Source organism: Ursus arctos, unplaced genomic scaffold (assembly GCF_023065955.2).
Source record: "Ursus arctos isolate Adak ecotype North America unplaced genomic scaffold, UrsArc2.0 scaffold_70, whole genome shotgun sequence".
In the NCBI taxonomy this organism is placed as follows: domain Eukaryota; kingdom Metazoa; phylum Chordata; class Mammalia; order Carnivora; family Ursidae; genus Ursus; species Ursus arctos.
In genome coordinates this window covers 136,890-164,631 of record NW_026623090.1, presented here as the reverse complement: position 1 = coordinate 164,631, position 27,742 = coordinate 136,890, and the positions used below count along the sequence as shown (strand labels likewise).

Here is a 27,742-nt window from a genome sequence, read left to right as displayed (position 1 = left end):
GAAGAGAAAGAATGAGGCATGCTCAACTAAGCATGGTTCTAGGGAATGATCATTACTTCAATTGCTTTCAACAAAGACGTGGAATTGCTCACCATATCTGTAATAGCTAAGAGGTGATGTGCCTGGTTTTAAAAGAAGTAGGCATATATATGTACACACACAAGAGGAGAGAGTGAAAGTTCAGTGAGTTCTTTAGGGGGCATGTTCTATATTGTTCAACCTGCAAGTGAGACTTTATATCCATTCTAAAAGGGTAAAATGAGTGTGAAAGCCCGCAGGTGAATCTTTTTAAAGGACTGTGAGGTAAAGAGAATAAGCTAATGAAGGAAATCTGTCATAAATAGCTCGGAGTTTTTAAAAGATTTTATTAATTGATTTTAGAGAGAGAGCATGCCCATGAGCAGGGGGAGGAGCAGAAGGGGAGGGGAGGGAGAGGGAGATAACTTCCAGCAGATTCTATGCTGAGCCCAGAGCCCAACTCAGGGCTCCATCCCACAGCCCTGAGATCATGACCTTTGCTGAAACCAAGAGTCAGAGCTTAGGCACCTGAGCCACCCAGGTGCCCCAATAGCTCAGTTTTATCATAGGAAACAGGTAGCTGTTATATTTCTAAATTCACATACATTCTGCGGGAAAGTGACAAGTGGATGAAGGCCAACAACTTGCCATGTCCTTAGATAAGGAGTGAGGCTGAGGCTGGATCTTACTGTGGAGAATTAGTGGTCTCCCAAAACAAAATGGATGGGTAAATCATTTTATACAATTTCAACTATCTGTAGTTTCGCTAGCACAGCACAAAACTACAAAATTCTGCACCAAAATTAAGTTAAAATATATTTGCACAATAATAGTGATATTGTGACTAGCCTTCTTAATGTTCTTGTGTCCATGCCCAATGTTTGAAACACAGTTAAGCTCAATAATTTTTGGAGGGGGATGACTTTTGATTTGGAATAATAAGTTTCAATAAATACCCATACAGTTTGCTTTTCATTTTATTTAATTATTGCCAGTTTTTCTGTTGGCATGACATATTTCTAACTCTCAAACAGGCAGTAAACCCTTGAGAGCAGAGTTTGATCTGAGAAGCTAAGTTGTGAAAAGTCATTTTGTCAGAGGAGGAAGGGAACCTTACGTCACAACTTCTTGCTGGAATAAACTGGAGGAGTCCCATCTCTGAGGCATACCCGCTTGAGGCCCCAGATACAACTACTCCTTTTTTTCCTTCTTCCCTCTTTTTGCACACTTCCGGTAACAAAAGAGACAACATTGGGTGGTGACAAATACAGCAGTTGCCACACAGGCCAGCAGGAACCCAATCACATCCAAAGAGTGGTACTGGACCCAGGTGAGGTCATGGGAGGCTGGCCTGAGGTGTTTGGCTCCTTTGTGGCGCATGACAAACTCGATCCAGAAGACTGCTCGATCCAAGGGCTTTATAGGCTGATCGTGGTGGATTCTTGATAATGTCATGGCATTCTCTTTGTATCTAAAGGAGAAACATAAAGACAGTGACATTGAAAGGAAGCTAGTTTGCCTAATCCTGTGATTCCCATGAAAGGTTTTTGAAAAGTGTCATACAAATGATTCAAGATAAATGTCATAGAATTATAGAAGTGCTATGTTTTTTGTTTCGGTCCTCTTAGGAGATTTGGCTTTTAAATTGGAAGTTTCCCATCAATGAATATTTTAAAAAGTGAAAGTGGAAGTTAAGTTAGGATAGTTTAATCTTTTCTAACAGAGAAAATGATATGGGCCATTGTGACAGCTCTAAATGAGATGGTGGGAGTGCAACTACAGAATGATCCTCGTGAAGCGGTAAAGGGAATTGTGTCATGGTGAGTAAAATGCCACCTCACTGGTCCCTTGTCTTCACTCCTCTACCCTCTACTCTTTATTTTCCATCATGTAGCCACTGTGACTTTTGAAACAGATATCAGATCATGACGCTTCCCTGCTCAAAATTTCCATCTGGCTTCTCATTACGTTTAGAATAAAATCCAACTATGCATTGTGGACTATAGGATCTTACAGATACAGACCCCTGGCAACCTCTTCTCCTGTCACTTTGTCCCGTGTACACTGTTGTAGGCACAGAGACCTGCTAGCAGTTCCCTGAAGTTGCCATACGGGTCCTCACCTCAGCACCTTTGTACTTTCTGTCCCTTCTGTCTCTCTGCTGGACACTCTTCCCTGCAACTCTCCAAGGCTGCTTCTACCTCTTGATGGATGTCCCAGCTCAGAAAGGCTTCTGGGCCACACTATCAAAGCATCGTCAGACATTTGTTGTGTGTGTGTGTGTGTGTGTGTGTGTGTGTGTGTGTTGCTATTTGAAACCTAGAATTTGAAAACATGTTATATTTTCCATATAACATTTATTACATATGAAAAATTCACGTAATCTTAACTGAATAGGTCATAAATTCAAAATTAGCTAGAATATTATTGTGAAGTGGATGTAATAATATACCTACTACTAAGATATTTATATAGAGTATCACAAGCTACCCGGAAACACCCCATCTTCCCCGAGCCTTTTAGTCATCATAGATTAGCTTTTATTATTTATATATTGGGATAATAAGGTAGCACTCATTTCCTTTTGTCTTTTGTGTCACAGTTGTTGGTTAATGCTATCACTGTATAGTAGTCCATTGTTTGGCAATACCACAGATTATTTCTTCATTTAACAAGCAGTGGACATTTGTGTTAACAATTTTTTGGCCATTACCACTAATGCTGTCATAAAAATCTTGTGTATTTCTTTTGATTTACATATTTATACAGTTTTGTTTGTATATATTATAGAAGTGGAATTGCTGAGAAAAAGGAGTATTTATGATTATGATTTCATTATTGACTGAATTATGTAGAAGTATATTGCTTAATTTCCAAAATTTAGAGATATTTCAGTTATCTTTCTGTTTGACAATTTCTAAGTGACTTCCAGTAGGCTGGACAATATACTCTTGACGATTTAGATTTTTCAAATTTACTCTTGGTTTATGGCCCAGCATAGGGTTAATTCCAGTATCTATTCCATTCCTGAAAAATGTATATTCTCTGTTGTTTTATATAGAATGATGTATATGTATGTCAGGCAGGTTATATTTTTAAATTGTGTCCTTCAGAACATTTAGGTATTTATCCATCTCTTTCTTTTCTTTTCTTTCTTTTCTTTCTTTCTTTCTTTCTTTCTTTCTTTCTTTCTTTCTTTTTCTTTCTTTTCTTCCTCTCTCCCTCCCTCCTTTCTTTGCTTCCTTTCTTTCTTTCTCTCTGTCTGTCTTCTTTTTCTGTTACTGAGAAAGATGTTTAATAACAATGTTATGACTATGGATTTGTGTGTTTGTTCTTTTGTCCACTTCTGCTGCATTTTGATGTTTTAATAGTAGGTGTCACCAATTAGCAATTTGTATTGTTTTGAAAGATCAATCTATTTATCATTATGAAAGACATATCTTTATTTTTGGTAGTCATTCTGGACTACAGTGTCTGATATTAGCACAGGTACAACATCTTTAAATGGTTACTGCTAAAATAGATCCTTTCCTACCTTTGTACTGACTCTCTTCTTGTACACTTCTATGTGAACATGTCTCATGAACAGTATGTAGTTTCTAAAACGCATTCTGACAATCTTTGTCTTTAAATTACTTAGTCTGTTTAGCTTTAATGTAAGTAGTGACATGGTTGTATTTTCATCTACTGTCTTACTCTATTTTCTTTGCTATTTGTACAACCTGCCATATATTTCTTTTTCTTTCGTGACTATTTTAAGTATTTTTATTATTTGATTGTTCTACTATTTTCTTCTCTGTAATACTTTTTTGGGTATTTCTTCGATGATCCCCTCGTACTGTAATGTTAATACTGATAGTAGTAATAGATACTGAATTCATGGGTGCTGTGCTAGGCACTACAAATTCCCTTGCGTTGTTTTCCTCTGTAATGTAGAAAACTTCACTATTTATCTTATCATATTTAAAAAGTTTTATCTTCAAAGGACAAAATCAAGAAAGAGAAAAATCAAGTCAACCAGAATGAAAGAAAATATTTATAAATCGTATATGTGATAATGTATTATATCCATAACACATAGCAAATTCTTTAATAAGGTGAGACAAATAATCAAATTTAAAAAGTATCAAAGAATTGAAATAGACATTTCTCTAAAGAGGATATATGAATGGCAACTAGTATATGAAAAGATGCTTAATAACTTTGGCTATAAGGGAAATGCAATTCAAGTCCACAAGGAGAGACTTCACACCCACTTCACACCCACTAGGATGTCTGTAATAAAACAGATGATAACAAGTGATGATGTGGAGAACTTGGATCTCCCATACTGGGCTGGTGGAAATATAAAATGGTGCGTCTCATTTGGACATCAATTTGGCAGTTCCTAATAGAGTTAACATTTGACCAGCAATTCTACTCCTAGATGTCTACCCAAAAGAAAGGAAACATTCTGTTCACACGATTACATGTGTAGCAATATTTATAATTCCTAAATGTAGAAGTAACCAAAATGTTCATGAACTGATAAATGGATAGATTGTAGCATTTCCATACCACATGAATAAAATTCAAAAACATGCCAAGCAAAAGAAGCCACACGCAAAAGACCATAAATTGTATGATTCAATTTTTATGAAATAGCCAGGGTACAGCAATTTGTAGAGACAGAAAGTAGGTTAATGTTTACTTAAGGCAAGAGGAATGGGAAATGACTTCTAAGTCATATGTGATTCCTTTTTGGGCTAATGCAAATGTCCCAAACTTAGATTATAATAATGGTTTCATAATTCCGTAACATAATACGTATATTTGATTTTTATACTTTTAAATTTTGTGGTACATAAATTACAGATAATTAAATATATTAAAATAAGAATAAAAATTTTTGAGCAGAAAGAGATTTGTAGTTTTGGAAATTTTTGCTAGTGAATTGAAACTTATTTTACATAATTGCAAATTCTTCATTGTTTAATTCTATGGATTCATCATATTTTTAAAAATGTGTTCTTACAATTACCTATATAATTTGCATTTATTCGTGTAGAATATTGTTGCAGTAATTGGTTCCCCATTAAATCAATGGGGTTAAAATGCAACTTTGAAATAAATATCTGGTTGAAAATAAAAGTAGATATAAGATCAGTTAAATCATATTAAAATTTTAAAATTAGCCTCTTAAATAGAGGATGAAGCTCATAGTCACCGTGGACAGAAGAACTTATCTATCAATACTATTAATGAAAAAAATTGTAATACTCACGAAGTGTCATTAATGACCATCCTCAAAGCATTGAGCAAATCTGTACTAGACATCGTGTGGAAATCCAGACTGACAGCTGCTCCCTTGGCCTTCATGTGAGCAATGTTATCAGGTTGATCCGCAAACAAAGGAATGCCCACCATGGGGATCCCGTGGTGGATCGCCTCATAGATGCCATTGGTTCCACCATGAGTTACGAAGGCTTTGGTTTTTGGATGACCTAGGATTGGATGAATCTCAGCATGTTATTAATTATAAGTCTTAGAACTAAAACGAGAGTTGGGCAACATAAGGCATATATATTTTTATACACGTGAAACAGCATCAAAATGGCTTTCAGATCTCAGAGCAAGAGGCACATAAATCTGCTGGAGAGGTAAATGAAGATTGGTGTGGTACTTGTAACTTGAAAAATGAATACAAGATGGCTGGACAGACAAATTGAAAGAGAACATTCTGGATAAAGAATAGCATGTTCAAAAAAAGAAAAAAGGAGGTGGCATATTAGAACATATTCTCTTACACGGTAAAGTCACCGAGTTTAACATGTAGGGGTGATGGTGGTGGCTCAAATCAGGGGAAGGAAAGACTGCACTTTATCATGAAGTGTGTGATGACTTCATGAACAAGATTGTGGTGTTTTCCTAGAGAACATGTAGAGTTGCTGGTAATTAAAGAGGGGCCGTTATTTTTCAGTGGCACTGAATACCCATGCAGAATGAGAAAGGATAGGAGTAGGTTGAGAGAACTAGGAGACAGAGTGATGATCCAGGTAATTGTTGAAAAATTATCGGGGGAGGCAAGATGGTGGAAGAGTAGGGGACCCCATTTCATCTTGTCCCTGAATTTAGCTAGAGAACTATCAAATGATTCTGAACACTTATGAATTCAACCACAGATGTAAGAAAAGAATTGCTCGAATTCTAGAAAAAGAAAAGTGACCACTTTTTGCAAGGTAGGAGGTGCAGAGAAATGAATCTGAGGGTATATTCAGAAGGTAAACAGCAGGGGAAGGGAGCCTCCCCAAGCCGGCTACCGGAAAGTGATGTAGCGCCCGAGTGCAAAATCAGAACCTTTCGAGGTCTGCTCCAGGGAGAGACAGCCCTGCCTGAAAGGTGCTCAGGTGGTGAAGTGGGGCAGAATCGTAGGTGGGACAGCATGATGTCAGGATTCCTACGGTCACAGAATGGGGGTTCCTGAGCTGTCAGAATTCCCAAGCATTAGAGCAGTAAACTGGTTATGTTCAGTGAGACCAGGCGGGGACTCTCAGCTCGGTTCACAATAAACCATATACTGCAGCATGATTGGGTGACCACTCTCTGTGTGGCAGTCCTCCAAAGGGCAGAAACATGGTGACCCTCCACGTTCCCTCTGGAGGCGCTGTGCGGGAGGGTGCAGGACCAGGCAACCGCTCTGTGTGTGTGATCCTGTAAAGGGCAGAAACGTGGTAACCCTCCACCTTCCCAGGGAGGATCAGTGTGGGCATGCCCCTCAAGAGTCTGCAGAGTTTGGCACACACAGAGGTGAAGACTGCTTATTCCTGAGGGTTTACTGAAGAGAGGGGGCTTCTATCTTTCAGTTCCAGGGCTGGAAAATGGGGTGCAGCCTCTTTTATTTTCTTCCTCTAAAGAGGCACAGAGGGCCTTCAAGGAACAAAAGCCACATAGAACAATCAGAATCAGCTTATACTGATCCAGGCCCCCTGGCAAGGGGTGGTGCAAATGTGCCCGGGCAAAGACACCTGAGAATCAGTGAAGCAGGCCCCTCGCCCAGAAGACCAGCTGAAACAACAGGGGAACACCAAGTTTGTGGAGCACACAGGACTACGAAACTCCAGCGCTAGGGGAAAATAGTACATAGAATTCGAGGTTTTTTTCTCAAGATTCATTTATCTTTCAATTTTGAATTTTCCTTTTCTTTTTTCTTTTTTTCCTTTTCAAGTAGTTTCTAATTTTATTTTATTTTTTTAAGATTTTTACTTACTTATTTGAGAGAGAGAGATAGAACGAGCATGGGAAAGGAGCAGAGGGAGAGAGAGAGAAACAGACTCCCTGCAGAGGAAGGGGCCAAATGCAGGGCTGGATCCTAGAACCTGGAGGTCATGACCTGAGCCAAAGGCAGTCACTTAACTGACTGAGCCACCCAGGCACCCCAATTGGTTTCTAATTTTATCAACTCTTTGTTTTTAAGTATTTTTTTTAACTTTCATTTTTAAATTTATATTTTATAGATATATTCTTCGTTTTTGGCTTCCTTTCACTGTTTGAATTTTATTTGTGTATTTATATAAGTTTTGCTTTCTTTACAATTTTGGGATTTAGTGTCTTCTAACAAACTGACCAAAATACACCCAGGACCAAGTAGATCACCGTGGTTTGTCCACCTGGGAGATTGTAATCTCTCCCTCCCCCCCCCCCCAGCTTTGTTTTCTGTTTCTTTTCTTTTTTTCATTTCTGACCTCTTTGCATTTGTCTAGTGTGTATTTCGTTTGGGTCATGGTTGATAATTTTTATTTTGTTATCTCATTCATCCATTCTTCTCTGGGCAAAAAGACTACAAGGAGGAAATCACAACAAAAGAAAGAACCAGGGGTAATACTCTCTGCCATAGATCTAATCAATATCGATATAGGTAAAATGTCAGAGCTGGAATTCAGAATACTGATTATAAATTTACTAAGTGGGCTGGAAAAAAGCAGGTCCAAAGGTAATATATACCAGAAAGGAACAGAGACAATTTACAGAAATGATGATTTTACAGGTAATACAATAGCACTAAACTCATATCTTTCAGTAGTTATTCTGAATGTAAATGGGATAAGTGCCCTAATCAAAAGACATCCAATATCCAATTGCATAAAAAAGCAAGATCCATCAATATGCTGTCTGCAAGAGACACATTTTAGACCCAAAGCCACCTCCAGATTGAAAGTGAGGGGTGGAAACCCATTTATCAATCTAATGGGCATCAAAAGAAAGCTGGGGTGCAATCGTTATATCAGACAAATTTGATTTTAACCCAAAGACTGTACTAAGAGATGAAAAGGGACACTGTATCCTAATTAAAGGGTCTATACCATAAGAAGATATAACAATTATAAATATTTATGCTCCTAACTTGGGAGTAGCCAATTTTATATACAAATTAATAACCAAATTAAAGAAACACATTGATGATAACACAATGATAGTAGGGGACTTCAATACCCCACTCACTGCAATGGACAGATCATTAAAGCGGAAGATCAACAAGGAAACAAGGGCATTGAATGAAACGCTGGAGCAGATGAATTTCACAGATATATACAGAGCACTCCATCCTAAAGCAACAGATAACATATTCTTCTGAGTGCACATGTAACATTATCCAGAATGGATCACATAGTCACAAATTGGGTTTCAACAGCTACCAAAACCTTGGGATTATACCCTGCATATTTTCAGACCAAAATTTTTGAACTTGAACTCAATTACAAGAAGATATTTGGAAGGAACTCAAACACTTGGAAATAAAAAAGCATCCTACTAAAGGATGAATGAGTCAACCAGGAAATTAAAGAAGAATTTAAAAATTTCAAGGAAACAAATGAAAATGAAAACACAACAGTTCAAAACCTTTGGGATGCAGCAAAGGCAGTCCTAAGAGGGAAGTACATAGCATTGCAAGAGTTCTTTAAAAAAATTTTAGAAAAGTCTCAAATACACAAGCTAACCTTACACCTAAAGGAACTGGAAAAAGAACAGCAAATAAAGTTTAAATCAAGCAGGAGAAGAAAAATAATAAAGATTAGAGCACAACTCAATGAAATAGATGCCATAAGAGTAGAGCAGATCAATGAAACTAAAAGCTTTTTCTTTCAAAGAATTAATTAGATTGATAAACACTTGCCAGACTTACCAAAAAGAAAACAGAAAGGACCCAAATTAATAAAATCATGAGTAAACGAGGAGAGACTATGACCAACACCAAGGAAATACAAATAATTTAAGAACATATTATGAGCAAATGTATGGCAACAAGTTAGGCAATCTGGAAGAAATGAATGTGCTCCTGGAAACTTATAAACTACCTAAACTGAGAGAGGAAGAAATAAAAATCTGAGCAGACTCATAGCCAGCAAGGAAATTGAAGTAGTAATCACAAACCTCCCTACATATAAGAGTCCAGGGCCAGATGGCTTCCCGAGAGAATTCTACCAGACATTTAAAGAACTAATACCTATTCTTCTGAAGCTGTTCCAAAAAATAGAAATGGAAGGAAAACTTCCAAATTCATTCTGTGAGGCCAGCATTACCTTGATCCCCAAACCAGAAAAAGACCCCACCAAAAGGAGAATTATAGACCAATATCCCTGATGAAGATGAGTGCAAAATTCTCCCCAAGATACTAGTCAATAGGATCCAACAGTGCATTAAAAGGATTAGTCACCAAGACCAAGTGGCATTTATTCCTGGGCTGTAAAGTTGGTTCAACATCCACAAATCAATCAATGTGATACATCACATTAATAAAAGAAAGGACAAGAACCATATATGATCCTCTTAATTGATGAACAAAAAGCATTTGAGAAAATACAGTATTTTTCTCGATTAAAACTCTCCACAGTGTAGGGATAGAGGGAACATACCTCAATATCATAAAAGCCATTTATGAAAAGCCCACAGCGAATATCATTCTCAATGGGGAAAAACTGAGAGCTTTTCTTCTAAGGTCAGAAACATGACGGGGATGCCCACTCTCACCATTTTTGTTCAACACAGTAGTAGAAGTCCTAGTCTCACCAATCAGACAACAACAAAAAGAAATAAACTGGATTCAAATAGACAAAGAAGAGGTCAAACTCTCTCTCTTCAGAGATGACATGATACATTATGGGGAAAACCCAAAAGACTCCACCCCAAAATTCCTAGAACTCACACAGGAATTCAGCAACATGGCAGGATATAAAATCAATGCACAGAAATCAGTGAGAGACAGAATCAATGAGACAGAAGAAAGAGAAATTAAGGAGTCAATCCCATTTACAATTGTAGCAAAAACCATAAGATACCTAAGAATAAACCTAACCAAAGAGGTAAAGGCACTGTACTCTAAAAATTAGAGAAGACTTACGAAAGAAATTGAGAAAGATGCAAAGAAATGGAAAAAAAATACTCCATGATCATGGATTGGAAGACTAAATATTGGTAAAATGTCAATGGTACCCAGAGCAATGTACACATTCAGTGCAATCCTTATCAAAATACCATCAACATTTTTCACAGAACTGGAACAAATAATCCTAAAATTTGTATGGAACCAGAAAGGACCCCAAATAGCCCAAGGAATGTTGAAAAAGAAAACCAAAGCTGGGGGCATCACAATGCCAGACTTCAAGCTGTACTGCAAAGCTGTAATCATCAAGACAGTGTGGTACTGGCACAAAAACAGATACATAGATCAGTGGAACAGAATAGAGAACCCAGAAATGGACCCTCAACTCTATGATCAGCTGATCTTCCACAAAGCAGGAAAGAATATCCAATGCAAAAAGGACAGCCTCTTTCATAAATGGTGCTGGGAAAATTGGACAGCCACATGTAGAAGAATGAAACTGGACTATTTCCTTACACCATACACAACGATAAACTCAAAATGGATGAAAGGCCTAACTGTGAGATGGGAATCCATCAAAATCCTAGAGGAGAACATGGCAGCAACCTCTTCAACCTAGGCCACAGCAACTTCTTGCTAGACATGTCTCCAAAGGCAAGGGAAACAAAGCAAAAATGCCCTCTTGGTACTTCCTCCAGACAAAAGGATTCTGCACAGCAAAGGAAACAGTCAACAAAACTAAAAGGCAGCCTAGGGAATGGGAGAAGATATTTGCAAATGACAAATCAGATAGAGGGCTAGTATCCAAGATCTATAAAGAACTTATCAATCTCAACACCCCCCCAAAAAAACAAATAATTCAGTCAAGAAATGGGCAGAAGACATGAATAGACATTTCTCCAAAGAGACATGTAAATGGCCAACAGACACATGATAAAATGCTCAACAACCCCTGACTTCCAGGAAATACAAATCAAAACCACAATGAGATACCACCCTATACAAGTCAGAGTGGCTAAAATTAAGACAGGGAACAATAAATGTTGGCAAGGATGTGGAGAAAGGGGAACCCTCTTACAATGTTGGTGGGAATGCAAGCTGGTGCAGCCACTCTGGGAAACAGTTTCAAGGTTCCTCAACAAGTTGAAAATAGAGCTCCCCTATGACCCAGCAATTGCACTACCAGGAATTTATCCCAAATATATAAATGTATTGATCTGAAAGGGCACCTGCACCCTAATACTTATTGCAACAATGTCCACAATAGCCAAACTGTGGAAAGAGCTGAGATACCATGGTCAGATGACTAGATAAAGAAGATGTGGTATATATATGTAATGGAATATTATTCAGCCATCAGAAAGGATGAATACTTCCAATTTACATTGACATGGATGGAACTGGAGGATATGCTGAATGAAAGAAGTCAATCAAAGAAAGAAAATTATCTTTCGGTTTCACTCATATGTGGACTATAAGAAATAGCACAGAGGATCCCGGGGAAGGGAGGGAAAAGAGATGAAAAGAAATCAGAGAGGGAGCCAAAGCATGAGAGACTCTAAATTATGGGGAACAAACTGAGGGTTGTGGAGGGGAGGTGGATGGGGCGATGGGGTAACTGGGTGATGGGCATTAAGGATGGCACGTGACGTGATGAGCACTGTTATATTGAATGTACTATATGATGTACTATATGTTGGCTATTTGAATTTAAATTAAAAAATAAAAAAATGACCTTTGAGAAGAAATTACACATGAAATAAAGATACTTTGATTCTGGCCATAAGGAATGTACTGTGTATAATAACATGCCGTATCTTATCTCCCCCCCCACCCGTAAGTCTGCAAAGTAAATGTAAGGAAGTTAAGTTTTGTTTTTGAGGTTTTCAGTAATAAATGTTCAATCAATTTGCCCCTTGGGAACTCTTATCATTTTGTTTAGAATTACTTTCAATTCAGTGTCTTCCAGATTCTTACCAAGAAGGTCATTCTGGGGGATCCACTTATACAGCCGAGTGTTTGGCCCTAAGGTGTCTGGTTTCTTGCCATCAAATCTCCATAGAACCTGTTAAAGACAATACCTTATTTCATGAGTTGAACTTTGAAGTTCTAGCATGATAGAATTTTAAGGAAATTAAGAGATAATCTAGTCAGACCCCTTTAGCTGAGTGAGAATAAGGACAAAAGATATTAAAAATGAGGCTACTAAAGCACTGGTATAATAAAATACCCACATTTTGTTACTTCTTTTTATATTCAATCAAGTATGAATGTAATCATGATGTTTCACACGTGGAGATTAGACAAATGAGATTATCAGTGACAAATTCAAGTATTTCAGAAATTTTTAGGCAGTTATTATAATTCTACCTCAAACCAGTGGGAAATTACTAAGATATACACATGTGTTTTGTTTTATCTATTATAATCGCTTTCATCTTCCAATGTAATATTAACCTATTTATTTCTTTTTATGTGTTACAGAACGGAGTTCACTTATATCCACTTGTTCCATGAGTTATTTTATTAGAGTTTTACATCTTTTGATATACAAAAAGCTAAATATGCCATCTGGTGCTTGTGCAAAATACATAATTCTTTTTATTAGTAATTTATTAATATAAATAATTACATGTTTACATGAATCCAGATTATTATTACTATTTCTTGGTTTGGAAGTTCTTTAAATGTTACAAAGAAGAGCCTGTTAGCACTTCAGAAATAACAGTGTAGCTGTTGAAAAAAACCCAAAGCTGTGATGTTGCTAAATTTTACTTAATTGATTGTTAACACGTCAATGGTGGACTACAAAGCATTGACACAATTGATTAATATGAGATCTATACCCAAACAATTTCCATTCCCAGTACCAAAATAGATTGATTTTAGAGTTCCCCAGCAATCCTCATAAACTGGATAATAATTTACATTGGTTAACATATATTTGCTATGTGAATGTTTAAGTAACTTTAGATATTAAGCAAACATTAGTATAAGGAGAAACTATATCAGTAAACTAAAAAGTAGTTGACAAAAACCAAAATACTGCAGGTGTTTTGTATATATTGAAAATAATTTACTTCTCTGTTTCATGTAGAAAGAGGCATCTAAAACTTTGCCATGCTAGGCTTGTTTCTGGTTGACTCAATATATTTCCATTTCCTTCCTTAATCAGGAGGAGATATTATTCTGATAAGTTAAAGTCCTTTTGGAACCACATATTACTAAGCACAGGGTCACCTTGAGGGAGGGACCCATCTCCCCCCTTTTCATTTATCTTACTCTTTTACTCTTAATAGGGCCCACTCCACCAATCATGTCAGTTTTTCTCTTTCTCTAAATCATCTAGGCTGGATGGATGCCTAGACATAGCTTGGTGAGCCCTGACCATCCTTTCTCTGAACAACATACTGAATAGGCTTATCTCCAAAATTTAGGGGAAGGGAAAGGAACCTGGAGCATCCGGCAAGTGTAAACTGCATGATGCTTTTCAGACTTTTATCGGTTCCTGCTGAACACAACTTGAAATTTAGCTCCTTTCTGAGAACATCTATGAGATATTCAGTGCCCTTGGAAATCCCATAGGAAAAGAAATGAATGACAGGACAGAATTTGGTGATTTCTGTATCTGCCTATGATACATTATAATAGCAAACTTTACCCTCACCCTGCTAAATATATACCTACTAAATATATTTCTTTCTGATCTCAGTGTTAATGCCAAAGTTATCGTCAAAACACCTTCTGTACGACTTTAGCACTTGGCATGTATATTTTGCTTATGTCTGAGATCAATTGGAACTATCATAATGGTTTCCGTGTCATGAAGGAAAGGGTAATTAGATCCTTTACACAGTTTAACATATTAAGTAATTGTATAGGACTAAGTTACTTTATGTAACCTTTTGTGGAATCTGGGCAAGGGCTGATGCAATCGTATTGGCTCTTTCCTCCGGCATGGTTTTGATCATCGACCCTAGAGTAAACACCACAATACCGTTTTCTCCAGAGCTCTGGACAAACTCTTCCATTTCCTGTGAAGAAAGAATTTACTCCATCACAACAGAGGAATAGCACAGCAAACAGTATGAAAAGAATTTCTACAGGGGTGCCTGGGTAGGTCAGTCAGTTAAGCGTCTGACTCTTGATTTCATCTCAGGTCATAATCTCAGGGTTGTGAGACTGAGCCCTGAGTCTGGCTCTACACTCAGCAGGGAATCTGCTGGGTATTCCCTCTCCCTCTGCTCCCCTCCCCCCAGCCCCACTGCTGTCCCTCAAATAAAGAAAGAAATCTTAAAAAAAAAAAAAAAAAAAAAGAATTTCTACAAACAGCTAAAGAGTGATACCGAATATTATCCGGAGTTATTAGAGTAATGGCTGTTTTTATCTTTAAATTGTCATAAAACACACAAAAATTTACCATTTAACTATTCCTGAGTATGCAGTTCCATAACGTGTATATTTAGACCGTTGGGTAAACAATCACCAGAAATTTTTCATCTCACTAAACTGGAGCTCTGTACCCATTATATAGCAATTCCCCATTCCCTCCTTCACCATCTTTAGTGACCATCATTATACTTTGTATTTCTGTGAATTTGACTAATCTGCATACCTCATATCAGTGGAATCATTCAGTATTTGTCTTTTTTTTTAAAACGATTTTATTTACTTAACAGAGAGAGACAGCCAGTGAGGGAGGAAACACAAGCAGGAGGAATGGGAGAGGAAGAAGCAGGCTCCCAGAGGAGGAGCCTGATGCGGGGCTCAATATCAGAATGCCAGGATCACGCCCTGGGCCAAAGGAAGACACTTCAGAACTGAGCCAGCCAGGTGACCCAGTATTTGTCTTTTTGTGATTGCCCCCTTTCACTTTGCATAATGTCCTGAAATATTTCCACGTCGGAGTATGTGTTAGAATTGTCTTCTATTTTATGACTAATATTCCATTGTGTATAAAATACATTTTGTATATGGATTTATCTGTTGATGGACACTTGGGTTAGACTGAACAGAACTTTTGCTAGCTTTGCCTCAGGATTTAGACCTTGAGAAAGTTACTATATACACCTACACATTTGTAATCAAAATTGATATTAGGTTAACCATCAAATAAGATCTTAGTTTCATCTTATTACCAATAAGAAGGCAGACAAACAAAATGTTGAAGAGATCATAAAATCATTCAATGAAAGATGATTGTTTTTCAATTATGGCTTAAAGGTATCAGCTTAAAACGGATTACATTATTGCTTTCTTTCGTAAAGAATATCATCTTATACGCTAACAGAATTCTTTTGCAATTTTATACTATGGTTTTTTTCAGATATAAGTGGTTGAAATTATTTTGTCCTTATTAACTATGCAGAATTTATGGTCCTGAGGGGAGGAGTTAAGATGGCGGAGGAGTAGGGGTCCCCTTTCTCAGCCGGTCCCAAGTTGAGCTGGATAGGTACCAAACCATCCTGAACACCCACGGAATCAGCCTGAGATGCAGGAAGATACATCTGGGTCTCTACAAATGAACATCTCCAGCGCTGAGTATTGAGGTACGAAGCGGGGAGCTGTGAATCCTCTCACAGATATCGGAAGAGAAACAGAAGGGGAAGGGAGCCATCGTGCTCGGGTGCCGGGAAGCAGTAGCCACCTGCAGGGGGGAGCGGGTGGACTCACGGACTGGCACCCGCGAGAGAGCAGACTGAGATGTGAGCCTGGGAATGTGCATGTGACCAGACTGAAAACCGGAGCTCCGGAGCGTGCACTCGAACTAGGCTGAAACCGGGAGTTTGGGAGTGCTCACGCGACCAGACTGAAAATTGGCGCTCCGGAGTGTGTGCAAACCACACTGAAACAGAGAACTCGGGAGCGCACATGGGATCGGGGGGGGTGGCTGGCAGGGTTAGAAGCACAAAGGACAGACACGTGTGGGCCCTGGAAATGAGGGCTGCGATGCTGCCTGTGGGGTGCACAACCCAGAACGCTGCAGGGTTTTTAGCAGCACTGACAGAAACAGAGTTAAGGTGGCCAAGAGAGCTCAGTGGAAAGTGGACTGTGATCTCTCTGTTCTGAGACAGAGGCTAGGATGTGGCCACTGCTGCTCTGATTCTCAGAAGAGCCACGGAAAACCACCAGGTCAAGCTGCCAGAGAACAAAAGCCCGGGAATACTGGCTTACATTGTGCCCATCCCCTTCCCCCCCTCACAGGGGACAGGGCGACTCTACCCAAACAGGGTTGCCTGAGTATCAGCGTGGCAGGCCCCTCCCCCAGAAGGCAGGCTGAAAAATCAAGAAGCCCACATCCCTAAGGTCCCTATAAAACAATGCACACTGCCTGGCTCCTGGTCAATAATTTGGGCTCTGGGCAACCCCACAACCTCTCCTCATCAGAATGACGAGAACGAGAAATCCCCCCCAGCAAAGAAAATATAATGAGTCTGTGGCCTCTGCCACAGAACTGATGGATATGGATATAAGGAAATTGTCAGAAATGGAGTTCAGAGTGACAATGGTCAAGATGATGTGTAGGCTTGAAAAAAATATTAATGAAAATATTAACGAGAATATAGAATCTCTAAGGGTGGAAATAAGAGTGAATCTGGCAGAATATAGAATGGTATGAATCAAATGCAGTCAAAACTAGATGCTCTGAGAGTCAGGGTAAATGAGGCAGAAGGACGAATTAGTGAATTGGAGGATGGGATGGTAGAAGAGAAAGTTAAAACAGAAACTTGGCTCAAAAAAATCCAATCTCAAGAATGTAGGTTACAGGAGATTACTGACTCAATGAAACTTTCCAATGTCAGAATCATTGGCATCCCTCAGGGCGTGGAGAAAGAGAGAGGTCTAGAAGAGATATTTGAACAAATTGTAGCTGAATACTTCCCTAATCTAGCAAAGGAAACAAGCATTTGTGTCCAAGAGGCAGAAAGGACCCCTCCCAAGTTCAACCACAACAAACCTACGCCACGTCATGTCATGGTGTAATTTGCAAATATTAGATCCAAGGTACAGTATTGAAAGCGGCCAGGCAAAGAAATCTCTCACATACAAAGGCAAAAGTATCAGGATTATGTCAGACCTGTCTACACAGACCTGGAATGAGAGAAAGGATTGGCATGGCATTTTTAAAGCTCTATCTGAGAAAAACATGCAGCCAAGGATCCTTTATCCAGCAAGGCTGTCATTCAGAATTGATGGAGAAATAAGGACCTTCCAAGATCGCCAGTCACTGACCAATTTTGTAACCACGAAGCCAGCCCTTCTGGAGATATTAAGGGGGGGTTCTATAAAAGTTAAAAGGCCCCAAGAGTGATACAGAACAGAAATTGACAATATATAGAAACAAAGACTTTACAGGCAACATGACATCATTAAAATCATATCTCTCAATAATCACTCTCAATGTGAACGGCTTAAATGCTCCCATAAAATACCACAGGGTTGCAGATTGGATAAAAAGACACGACCCATCCATTTGCTGTCTATAAGAGACTCATCTTGAACCTAAAGATACATCCAGACTGAATGTGAAGGGATGGAAAACCATTTTCATGCCAATGGACCTCAAAAGAAAGCTGGGGTACCCTTTCTCATATCAGATGAGATTTTAAACTAAAGACTGTAGTTAGAGATACAGAAGGACACTATATTATTCTTAAAGGATGTATCCAACAAGTGGATATGACAATTATAAATATCTACTCCCCCAACTGGGGAGCAGCAACTTACACAAGCCAACTCTTAACCAGAATAAAGAGACATATAGATAAAAATACCTTAATACTAGGAGACCTCAACACTCCACTATCAGCAATACACAGATCATCTAAGCAGAAAATCAACAAAGAAACAAGAGCTTTGAATGATATACTAGATCGGATATATATATATATAACACTACACCCCAGAACAACAGAATACTCATTCTTTTCGAGTGCACATGGAACGTTCTCCAGAATAGACCATAGTTTGGGTCACAAAACAGGTCTCGACTGATACCAGAAGACTGAAATTATTCCCTGCATATTCTCAGACTGCAATGCTTTGAAATTGGAACTCAATCACAAGGAAAAAATTTAGAAGAAACTTGAACACTTGGAAACTAAGAACCATCCTGCTCAAGAATGATTGGATGAACCAGGAGATTAAAAATCAATTTAAACAATTTATGGAGACCAATGAGAATGAAAACACAATGGTCCAAAATCTATGGGACACTGCAAAGGCAGTCCTAAGGGGAAAATACATAGCCATCCAAGCCTCACTCAAAAGAATAGAAAAATCTAAAATGCAGTTTTTATATTCTCACCTCAAGTAGCTGGAGCTGGAACAGAAGAACCCACGCACAAGAAAGCAGTTGATCAAGATTAGAGCGGAGATCAATGAATTAGAAAGCAGGAGCACAGTAGAGCAGATCAACAGAACTAGAAGCTGGTTCTTTGAAAGAATAAATAAGATCGATAAGCCACTGGCCAGACTTATTCAAAAGAATAGAGAAAGGACCCAAATTAATAAAATTATGAATGGAAAGGGAGAGGTCACAACCAACACCAATGAAATAGGGAAGGATCATTAGAAACTTTTATCAACAGCTTTATGCCAATAAATCAAACAACCTGGAAGAAATGGATGCCTTCCTGGAAACCTATAAACTACCAAGTCTGAACAGGAAGAAATTGATTTTTTTAAACAGACCAATTAATTATGAAGAGATTCAAGCAGTTCTCAAAAACCTCCCGAAAAACAAGAGTCCAAGGCCTGACGGATTCCCTGGGGAATTCTACCAAACATTCAAAGAAAAATAATACCTATTCTCCTGAAACTGTTTCAAAAAATTGAAACAGATGGAAAACTACCAAACTCATTCTATGAGGCCAGTATTACCTTGATCCCCACACCAGGCAAAGACCCCATCAAAAAGGAAAATTACAGACCGATATCCCTGATGACGTTGGATGCCAAAATTCTCAACAAGATCCTAGCTAATAGGATCCAACAGTATATTAAAAGGATTATCCATCATGACCAGGTGGGATTCATCCCTGGGATGCTTGCAAGGGTGGTTCAACATTCGCAAATTGATCAGTGTGATAGATCACATCAACAAGAAAAGAGTCAAGAACCATATGATCCTTTCAACTGATGCAGAAAAAGCATTTGACAAAATAGAGCATCCTTTCCTGATTAAAACCCTTCAGAGTGTAGGGATAGAGGGTACATTCCTCAATTTCATAAAAACCATCTATGAAAAGACTACAGCGAATATCATTCTCAATGGGGAAAAGTTGGAAGCCTTTCCCTTAAGATCAGAAACACGACAAGGATGCCCACTCTCACCATTATTATTCAACATAGTACTAGAAGTCCTTGCAACAGCAATCAGACAACAAAAGGGGATAAAACGCATCCAAATTGGCAAAGAAGAAGTCAAACCGTCTCTCTTCACAGATGACATGATACTCTATATGGAAAACCCAAAAGAATCCACGCCCAAACTACTAGAAGTTATAGAGCAATTCAGTAATGTGGCTACATACAAAATCAATGCTGAGAAATCAGTTGCATTTCTATACATGAACAATGAGACTGAAGAAAGAGAAATTAAGGAATCTATCCCATTTACAATAGCACCAAAAATCATATGTTATCTCAGAATTAACTTAACCAGAGACGTAAAGGATCTATGTTCTAGAAACTATAAATCACTCCTGAAAGACATTGAAGAAGACACAAAAAGATGGAAAAATATTCCATGCTCATGGATTGGAAGAATTAATATAGTTAAAATGTCTATGCTACCCAGAGCAATCTACACTTTCAACGCCATCCCAATCAAAATAATAAAGATGTTTTTCAAGGAACTAGAACAAGGAGCCCTTAAAATTTGTGTGGAACCAGAAAAGGCCCCGAATTGCCAAGGAATTGTTGAAAAGGAAACACAAAGCTGGGGGCATCACGTTGCCAGATTTCAAGCTGTACTACAAAGCTCTGATCACAATGACAGCATGGTACTGGCACAAAAAACAGACACATAGACCAAAGGAACAGAATAGAGAACCCAGAAATGGACCCTTGGCTTTTTGGGCAACTAATCTTTGATAAAGCAATCAAAGCAGGAAAAAACATCCAGTGGAAAAAAGACAGTCTCTTCAATAAATGGTGCTGGGAAAATTGGACAGCTACGTGCAAAAGAGTGAAACTTGACCACTCTCTCACACCAAATTAATCAAAGACCTCAATGTGAGACAGGAATCCATCAAAATCCTAGAGGAGAACATAGGCTGCAACTTCTTTGACATTGGCCACAGGAACTTTTTTCATGACACATCTCCAAAGGGAAGAGAAACAAAAGGAAAAATGAACTGTGGGGCTTCATCAAGATAAAAAACTTCTGCACAGCCAAGGAAACAGTCAGAAAAACTAAGAGGCAGCCCATGGAATGGGAGAAGATATTTGCAAATGACACTACAGATAAAAGACCAGTATCCAAGATCTACAAAGAATTCTCAAACTCAATACACGGGAAACAAATAATCAAATCAAAAAATGGGCAGAAGATATGAACAGACACTTTTCCAAAGAAGACATACAAATGGCTAACAAACACATGAAAAAATATTCAAAATCATTAGCCATCAGGGAAATTCAAATCAAAACCACGTTGAGATACTACCTTACACCAGGAAGAATGGCAAAAATTGGCAAGGCAGGAAACAACAAATGTTGGAGAGAATGTGGAGAAAGGGGATCCCTCCTACATTGTTGGTGGGAATGTAAGTTGGTACAGCCACTTTGGAAAACAGTGTGGAGGTCTGTTAAAAAGTTAGAAATTGAGCTACCCTATGATCCAGTAATTGCAATACTGGGTATTTACCCCAAAGATACAGACGTAGTGAAGAGAAGGGCCATATGCACCCCAATGTTCATAGCAGCATTGTCCACAATAGTTAAATCGTGGAAGGAGCCGAGATGCCCTTCAACAGATGAATGGATTAAGAAGATGTGGTCCATATATACAATGGAATATTACTCAGCCATCAGAAAGAACGATTTCTCAACATTTGCAGCAACATGGACGGGACTGGAGGAGATAATGCTAAGCAAAATAAGTCAAGCAGAGAAAGACAATTATCATATGGTTTCACTCATTTATGGAACATAAGACGTAGGGAGATCGGTAGGAGAAGAAAGGGAAGAAGAAGGGGGGCGCTAAACAGAAGGGGGAATGAACCATGAAAGACTGTGGACTCTGGGAAACAAACTGAGGGCGTCAGAGGGGAGGGGGGTGGGGGAATGGGATAGACTGGTGATGGGTATTAAGGAGGGCATGTATTGCATGGAGCACTGGTTATTATATGCAAGTAATGAATCATGGAACTTTATATCAAAAACTAGGGGTGTACTGTATGGTGACTAACATAATATAGTAAAAAAATTATTAAAAAAAATTTATGGTCCTTATTATATATACAGTGTAGTTTTCTCTGTGCTCATTTTGTCAGTCAGCTCTAAGGATGAGAACACTGCTCCCCCAATGTTCTTTACTGAGATTTTGTCCAGCTTAGGTGTGTGGCAGAAAACACATGTTCTCATAGGCTACACAAACAATTTAATGCTTTAAAATGTCAAACCTTGGGATCTCAGACGAGGAATGGTGTAAATGTTGGAGTGACAGCACGTAAACATTGGATTTGCCTGCAGATATCGTTGGGACACACAAACATTGTTGAGGAATGGTCTTTTTAAGCTAGAATACTAGTGAAATGCCTCAGAGCAAATAAAACAAGAAACAGGAATCAGTTACCTTAGGCAGGGGTTTGGCAGGTTTGCAGTGGAGTCCTCCAACAAATTCAAAATTGGGTAGGAGTGGGCGAGGAAATTCAAAATCCCAGTAGGTTCGAATGAGCCATATTTGAGCCTTCCCCATTAACTCAGATAATGTAGTGGGTCTTCCTGAAGGGATAAAACCAAACGTCACATCCATAAGAGAAAGGATAAAAACCATATGATCACTTCCATATATGCAGAAAAAGCATTTGACAAAGTACACATCCATTCATGATAAAAAGTCTCAACAAAGTTGGTTTAGAGGGAGCATACCTCAACAAAATAAGGACCTTACACGGAAAACCCATAGTGCGCATCCTACTCAATGGGGAACAGCTGAGAGCTTTTGCCCTAAGGTCAAGAGCAAGACAAGGATATCCACTCTTACCACTTTTATTCCAAATAATATTGGAAGTCCTGGCTATAGCAATGAGACAACAAAAAGAAATAAAAGCTATCCAAATTGGTAAGGAAGAAGCAAAACTTTCACTATTTGCAGATGACATGATCCCATATGTAGAAAACCCTAAAGACCTACCAAAAAAGTGCTAGAACTGTTAAATTAATTCATTAAAGTCACAGGATGCAAAATCGATGTACAGAAATCTGTTACATTTCTATATACTAATTATAATGAAGCAGAAGAAAGAGAAATTAAGAAAACAATTCCATTTGTAATTGCATCAAAAATAATAAAGCACATAGGAATAAACTTAACCAAAGAGGTGATGGATCTATACTCTGAAAATTATAAAACATTGATGAAAGAAATTGAAGAGGATACAAAGCAATGGAAAGGCATTCTGTGCACATGGATTAGAAGAACAAATATTGAACTGTATATACTACCCAAAGCAATCTATACATTTAATGCAATAAAATTTGTATAGAACCACGAAAGACCCCAAATAGCTAAAGCAATCTTGAGAAAGAAAAAAACAGGAGCTATCCCAATTCCAGACTTGAAGTTATACTACAAAGCTCTAGTCATCAAGGCAGTGTGGTACTGGCACAAAAACAGACACATAGAGCAATGGAACAGCATAGAAAACCCATTTATATGGTCAATTAATTTTTGACAAAGGAGGAAAGAATATCCAATGGAAACAAGATAGCATATTCAATAAATGGTGTTGGGAAAATTGGACAGCTACATGCAAAGGTATGAAACTGGACTACTTTCTTACACCATGCACAAAAATACATTCAGAATGGATTAAAAAACGAAATGTGAAATCTGAAATCATAAAAATCCTTGAAGAGAGCACAGGCAGTAATATCTCTGACATTGGCCATAGGAACATTTTTCTAGATATATCTTCTGAGGGGAGGGAGGTAAAAGCAAAAATAACCTATTGGTACTACATCAAAGTTAAAAAAAAAAAAAAAGAAAGAAAAACAACCAAACCTCTGCATAATGAAGGAAACAATCAGTAAAACTAAAAGGCAACGTACTGAATGGGAGAAGATATTTGCAAATGACCTTTGAAAAAAGGTTAGTATCCAAAACAATAACTCTACAACTCAATACTCCAAAACCAAATAATCCAATTTAAAAAAGGAGAGAAGACATGAACAGACATTTCTCCTACGAAGGCATACGGATGGCCAACAGACACAAGAAACAAGTGTGGAGGTTTCTCAAGAAGTTAAAAATAGAAGTACCCTATGATTCAGCAATTGCACTGCTAGGTATCTACCCAAAGCAAACAAAAATAATTGTTCAAAGGGATGCACGTACCCCAGTGTTTACAGCAGCATTATCTACAATAGCCAAATTATGGAAGCAGCCTAAGTGTCCATCAACTGATGAATGGCTAAAAATGAAGTGGTATATTTTTATCATGAATATTACTCAGCCATAAAAAAGAATGAGATCTTGGGGTACCTGGGTGGCTCAGTTGGTTAAGCCTCCAACTCTTGGTTTTGGCTCAGGTCATGATCTAATGGTCATGGGATGGAGCCCTGAGTGGGGTTCTGCGCTCAGTGTGGAGTATGCTTCAGATTCTCTCTCCCTCTCTCTCTCACTCTCTTTCTCTGTCTCTCTCAAATAAAGAAATAAAATCTTTAAAAAAATGAAATCTTGCAATTTGCAAGGAGCTAGAGAGTATTATGCTAAGTAAAATAAGTCAAAGACAAATACCATATTATTTCACTCATATGTACAATTTAAGAAACCAAAGAAATAAGCAAAAGACAAAAAGAGAGAGAGAAACAAACCAAGAAGTAGACTCTTAACTGTAGAGAACAAACTGAGGGTTACTGGAGGGGCAGCGGGTGGGGGGATGTGTCAAATAGGTGATAGGGATTAAGGAGGGCACTAGTTGTGATGAGCAGGGAGTGATGTCCAGAATTGCTGAATCACTATATTGTACACCTAAAACTAATATAACACTCTCTCTTACCTATACTGCAATTAAAATTAAAACTTAATAGAAAAATAAGAGTAAATAAATCAGTAGAAAACCCCACAAAAAGCAACAGGTAGAGGAAATGAGAGTAATGCAATGTGAATATACTAGGGGATTTTCTGAAAGGAGTTTGGAATAATGTAGTCAAAAATGTTTCAAAATATTTGCAGTTTGATAATGGAACACATATATGGTACAAACATGTATAATGAGGCAAATATATATTTACATCTTTATATATATATCATTCATACGTATATATGAAAGACAAAGTGTAAGAGACTCATTTCTAACATCACAGTAGTATATTCACAATCATAACCAATCATTAAACCTAAGCCAGTATCAAATTAAACATGCATTTGTTTACTCTGAAATGCCGCAAAAGTAACAGATGCAAATGTAAACAATTATTTGAGCTCCCCAATCAATTAACCAATGGAAACACCTTTCTCTAGAGTACTAAGTCTCATTTTTATAATTTAGCAAGTTATTCCCTTGATCCTAGATTTTCCAAGAAAACTGTGAGGTTTTGAAGGTATGCCTTGATTCTTTGTACTTACCATTGCACTTGGTTCACATTAGGAGCTCTAATAATATTTGTGTATTAAATAATATTTGCAAATAACAACTGGAATATTTTCATCAAGTATGGAAATACATATGTGCACTGTTAGTTTTGGGTCATTTTTCTTTAATGGAGTAACATAGTTTTTAAAAAATGTGAACTATTAATGTGTGTGTGTACCCTTCAACAAGATTTTAGGCCTTTACATCATGATTTATAAGCCCTGGTGAAAGAATATGTAATCATTAGAAACTTCGTATTATAGATTCCTGAGTCTGGGATATAGCCACCATTTCTTTCAATTTTGAAGGACTCTTTCAGGTAATACGACACAACACTTACATTTTTAAATTAAAGAAGGGAAACAAGTGAAAATAATATCCTCAATGCTCTATAGACAGTTGTACTAGAAATACGTGACTCCTCACTTAACATGTCTGCTTCATAAGGATAGTGAAGTTTCTAATGTGTTGTAAAAAAAAGGATCTTACTTGATAAGTAAGACAGAGAGAGAGAGAGCACAAGCAAGGGAAGTGGCAGGCAGAGCAAGAGGGAGAAGCAGGCTCCCTGGTGAGCAGAGAACCCGACATGGGGCTCAATCCCATGACCCTGATCATGACCAGAGCTGAAGGCAGATGCTTAACCAACTGAGCCACCCAGGCAGTCCTTGAATGCCTTTTTTTTTTAAAAGGAAAAAGTAAAGTAAAATGGATATGAGGGAAATAGGCACAGCAGAGAGGATTTTTAAGGCAGTGAAACTACCTTGATGTAATGGTGGTGTTTTCGTATCATTATAAATTTGTTAAAACTTATAGAATGTAAAACACCAAGAGTGAACTGTAATGTAAGCTATGGACTTTGGATGGTAATAATGTGTCAATGTAGGTTCATCAGTTGTAAATGTACCACTCTGGTGGGGGATGTTCGTAATGGGGGACCTTATGCACGTGTGTGGGCAAGGATTATGTAGGAAAACTTGACTCAATATGCTGTGACTTAAAATTACTCTAAAAAGTAAAGCACATCAAAAGTAACATTTTCACCCTGTATTTAATAAATAACAAAGGAAGGTTAAAACACTTTATCCAGAAAAAAGTAAAAAAATTTTTTGAAGTATTACAAAGAAAAACACAAAGAATAGATATGTAGTTGATTCAAGAAATCCTCAGAGCTTTAATTTGTGGTCATTGACTACCTGGAGTGTAAGGTACTAAATAATGGACCACAGGGTTCTAACTGGCCCTGTCATGTAAGTCTTTCCATAATATTTGTGAGTTTCAGAGATCATTTTATATTTCATCATTTCATTTATAAAAGACAAATTCCTCTGACTTTGTATTTATACAAACTCACCTTCCTAGGCGCTAAGAATTACAACCTCATGCTACCAATTAAAAACATGACTTACCTAGTACTTCGCTGTAAAAGCGATCCCAACTCTTCTCATTAAATGTTTGGAACCAAAAGTCAAAATAAAGCACATATATCATATTTTTTACTCTCTCCATGAATGTCATTTGATCACTTAATTCTGACAAAATAACAGGCACGTAGGATGGAGGGAATGGAAGTCCTCCACTATGCTTTTCAAACGCATAGCCAGGAGAGAAGCGGAGACTGTACACTAAAGGTATTTTAAGTAGCTCCGCCAGCAGCTCGCCACAGGGTCCAACAGTATCTGCAAGAACGACATCAAACCTTGATTCTTGTAGTTTTGTCATGAGTTTCCTGTTCAAAACTACATCTTTACAGAACTTTTGAATACAGTCAGAATATTCCCAGAAGATTTCTTGCATTTGTGAAAAATATGCCCAAAATGTATCTCTTGGCAAGTCATATATCCATATGTTGAGCATTTTTCCGAAAAAATCCTCGAAATCATTTCCAAGTAAATGTGCAGGATAAACCTCATATTTAATAGCAGATGATTTGCTCGGATCAACAAGAATGGAAGCTGAAGATGTCAGAACCGTCACTTCGTGGCCTCTCTGGACAAGTTCATCCAGGATTGTCTTTATATTGATCCAGTGGCTGTATTCTGTGGGCCACACCAGCACCTTTCCACAACTCCCAGAGCTGAAGTAACAGCTCAGCTGTAGCAGCAGCAGAACTGAAATCCATTTCATAGACATCCTGGTGGAATGCAGTGCTTCTTTTCAAATTCCTGTTTCCATCTCCCATTGCTTGTACTTATCTCCAAGGAGAAATCAATCAGTAAGTTAAAGTGTAACTCTTACATTTCAAAGTAAACACAGTATATGAGCAGTCAGAGCATTGGGATGTCAAGTGGAAAAAGCCAAAGGCAGATGATTTCATTTGTATTCAAATGTGTTTTATATTTGTTTGATGCTTATAAGTTCTATCATCTTAGCTAAGAGCCAATGACCTAGCATGTGCAAGTCACATGTCTTATGTAATATATTTTGGAAGGGTGTCAGGGACAGTGGCGAGAGGTCACTGTCTGTAGTGTGCTTGACACAAGAATTAAAGTTATTATACAGGTGAATTATATTTCTAGGATATGATGATTTAAGAGATTGTGTTTTGTTTTGTTCGTAAAAA

The 27,742-nt window shown here is 37.9% G+C and overlaps 1 protein-coding gene across 1 annotated transcript; it reads right to left on the bottom strand.

Moving 5' to 3' along the window:
• Positions 1-982: 982 nt before the first annotated feature.
• LOC113262548 (UDP-glucuronosyltransferase 2B31) lies at positions 983-27,497 on the bottom strand. The gene is made up of 6 exons (XM_048222075.2): positions 26,589-27,497; positions 22,179-22,327; positions 14,278-14,409; positions 12,353-12,440; positions 5,282-5,501; positions 983-1,489 (listed from the first exon to the last, which is right to left on the bottom strand). Exons 1-6 carry the CDS (start codon positions 27,310-27,312, stop codon positions 1,210-1,212), a joined length of 1,593 nt encoding a protein of 530 aa, XP_048078032.1. The 5' UTR covers positions 27,313-27,497; the 3' UTR covers positions 983-1,209.
• Positions 27,498-27,742: the final 245 nt, after the last annotated feature.

Excerpts from the sequence above, each read along its gene's own strand:
- LOC113262548 (XM_048222075.2), bottom strand. The coding sequence starts at position 27,312 with ATGTCTATGAAATGGATTTCAGTTCTGCTGCTGCTACAGCTGAGCTGT. Across the intron at positions 14,410-22,178 it reads CTGCCAAACCCCTGCCTAAG|GAAATGGAAGAGTTTGTCCA; the intron begins GTAACTGATTCC and ends CTTTCTTCACAG. Across the intron at positions 5,502-12,352 it reads CCCCCAGAATGACCTTCTTG|GTCATCCAAAAACCAAAGCC; the intron begins GTAAGAATCTGG and ends ATCCAATCCTAG.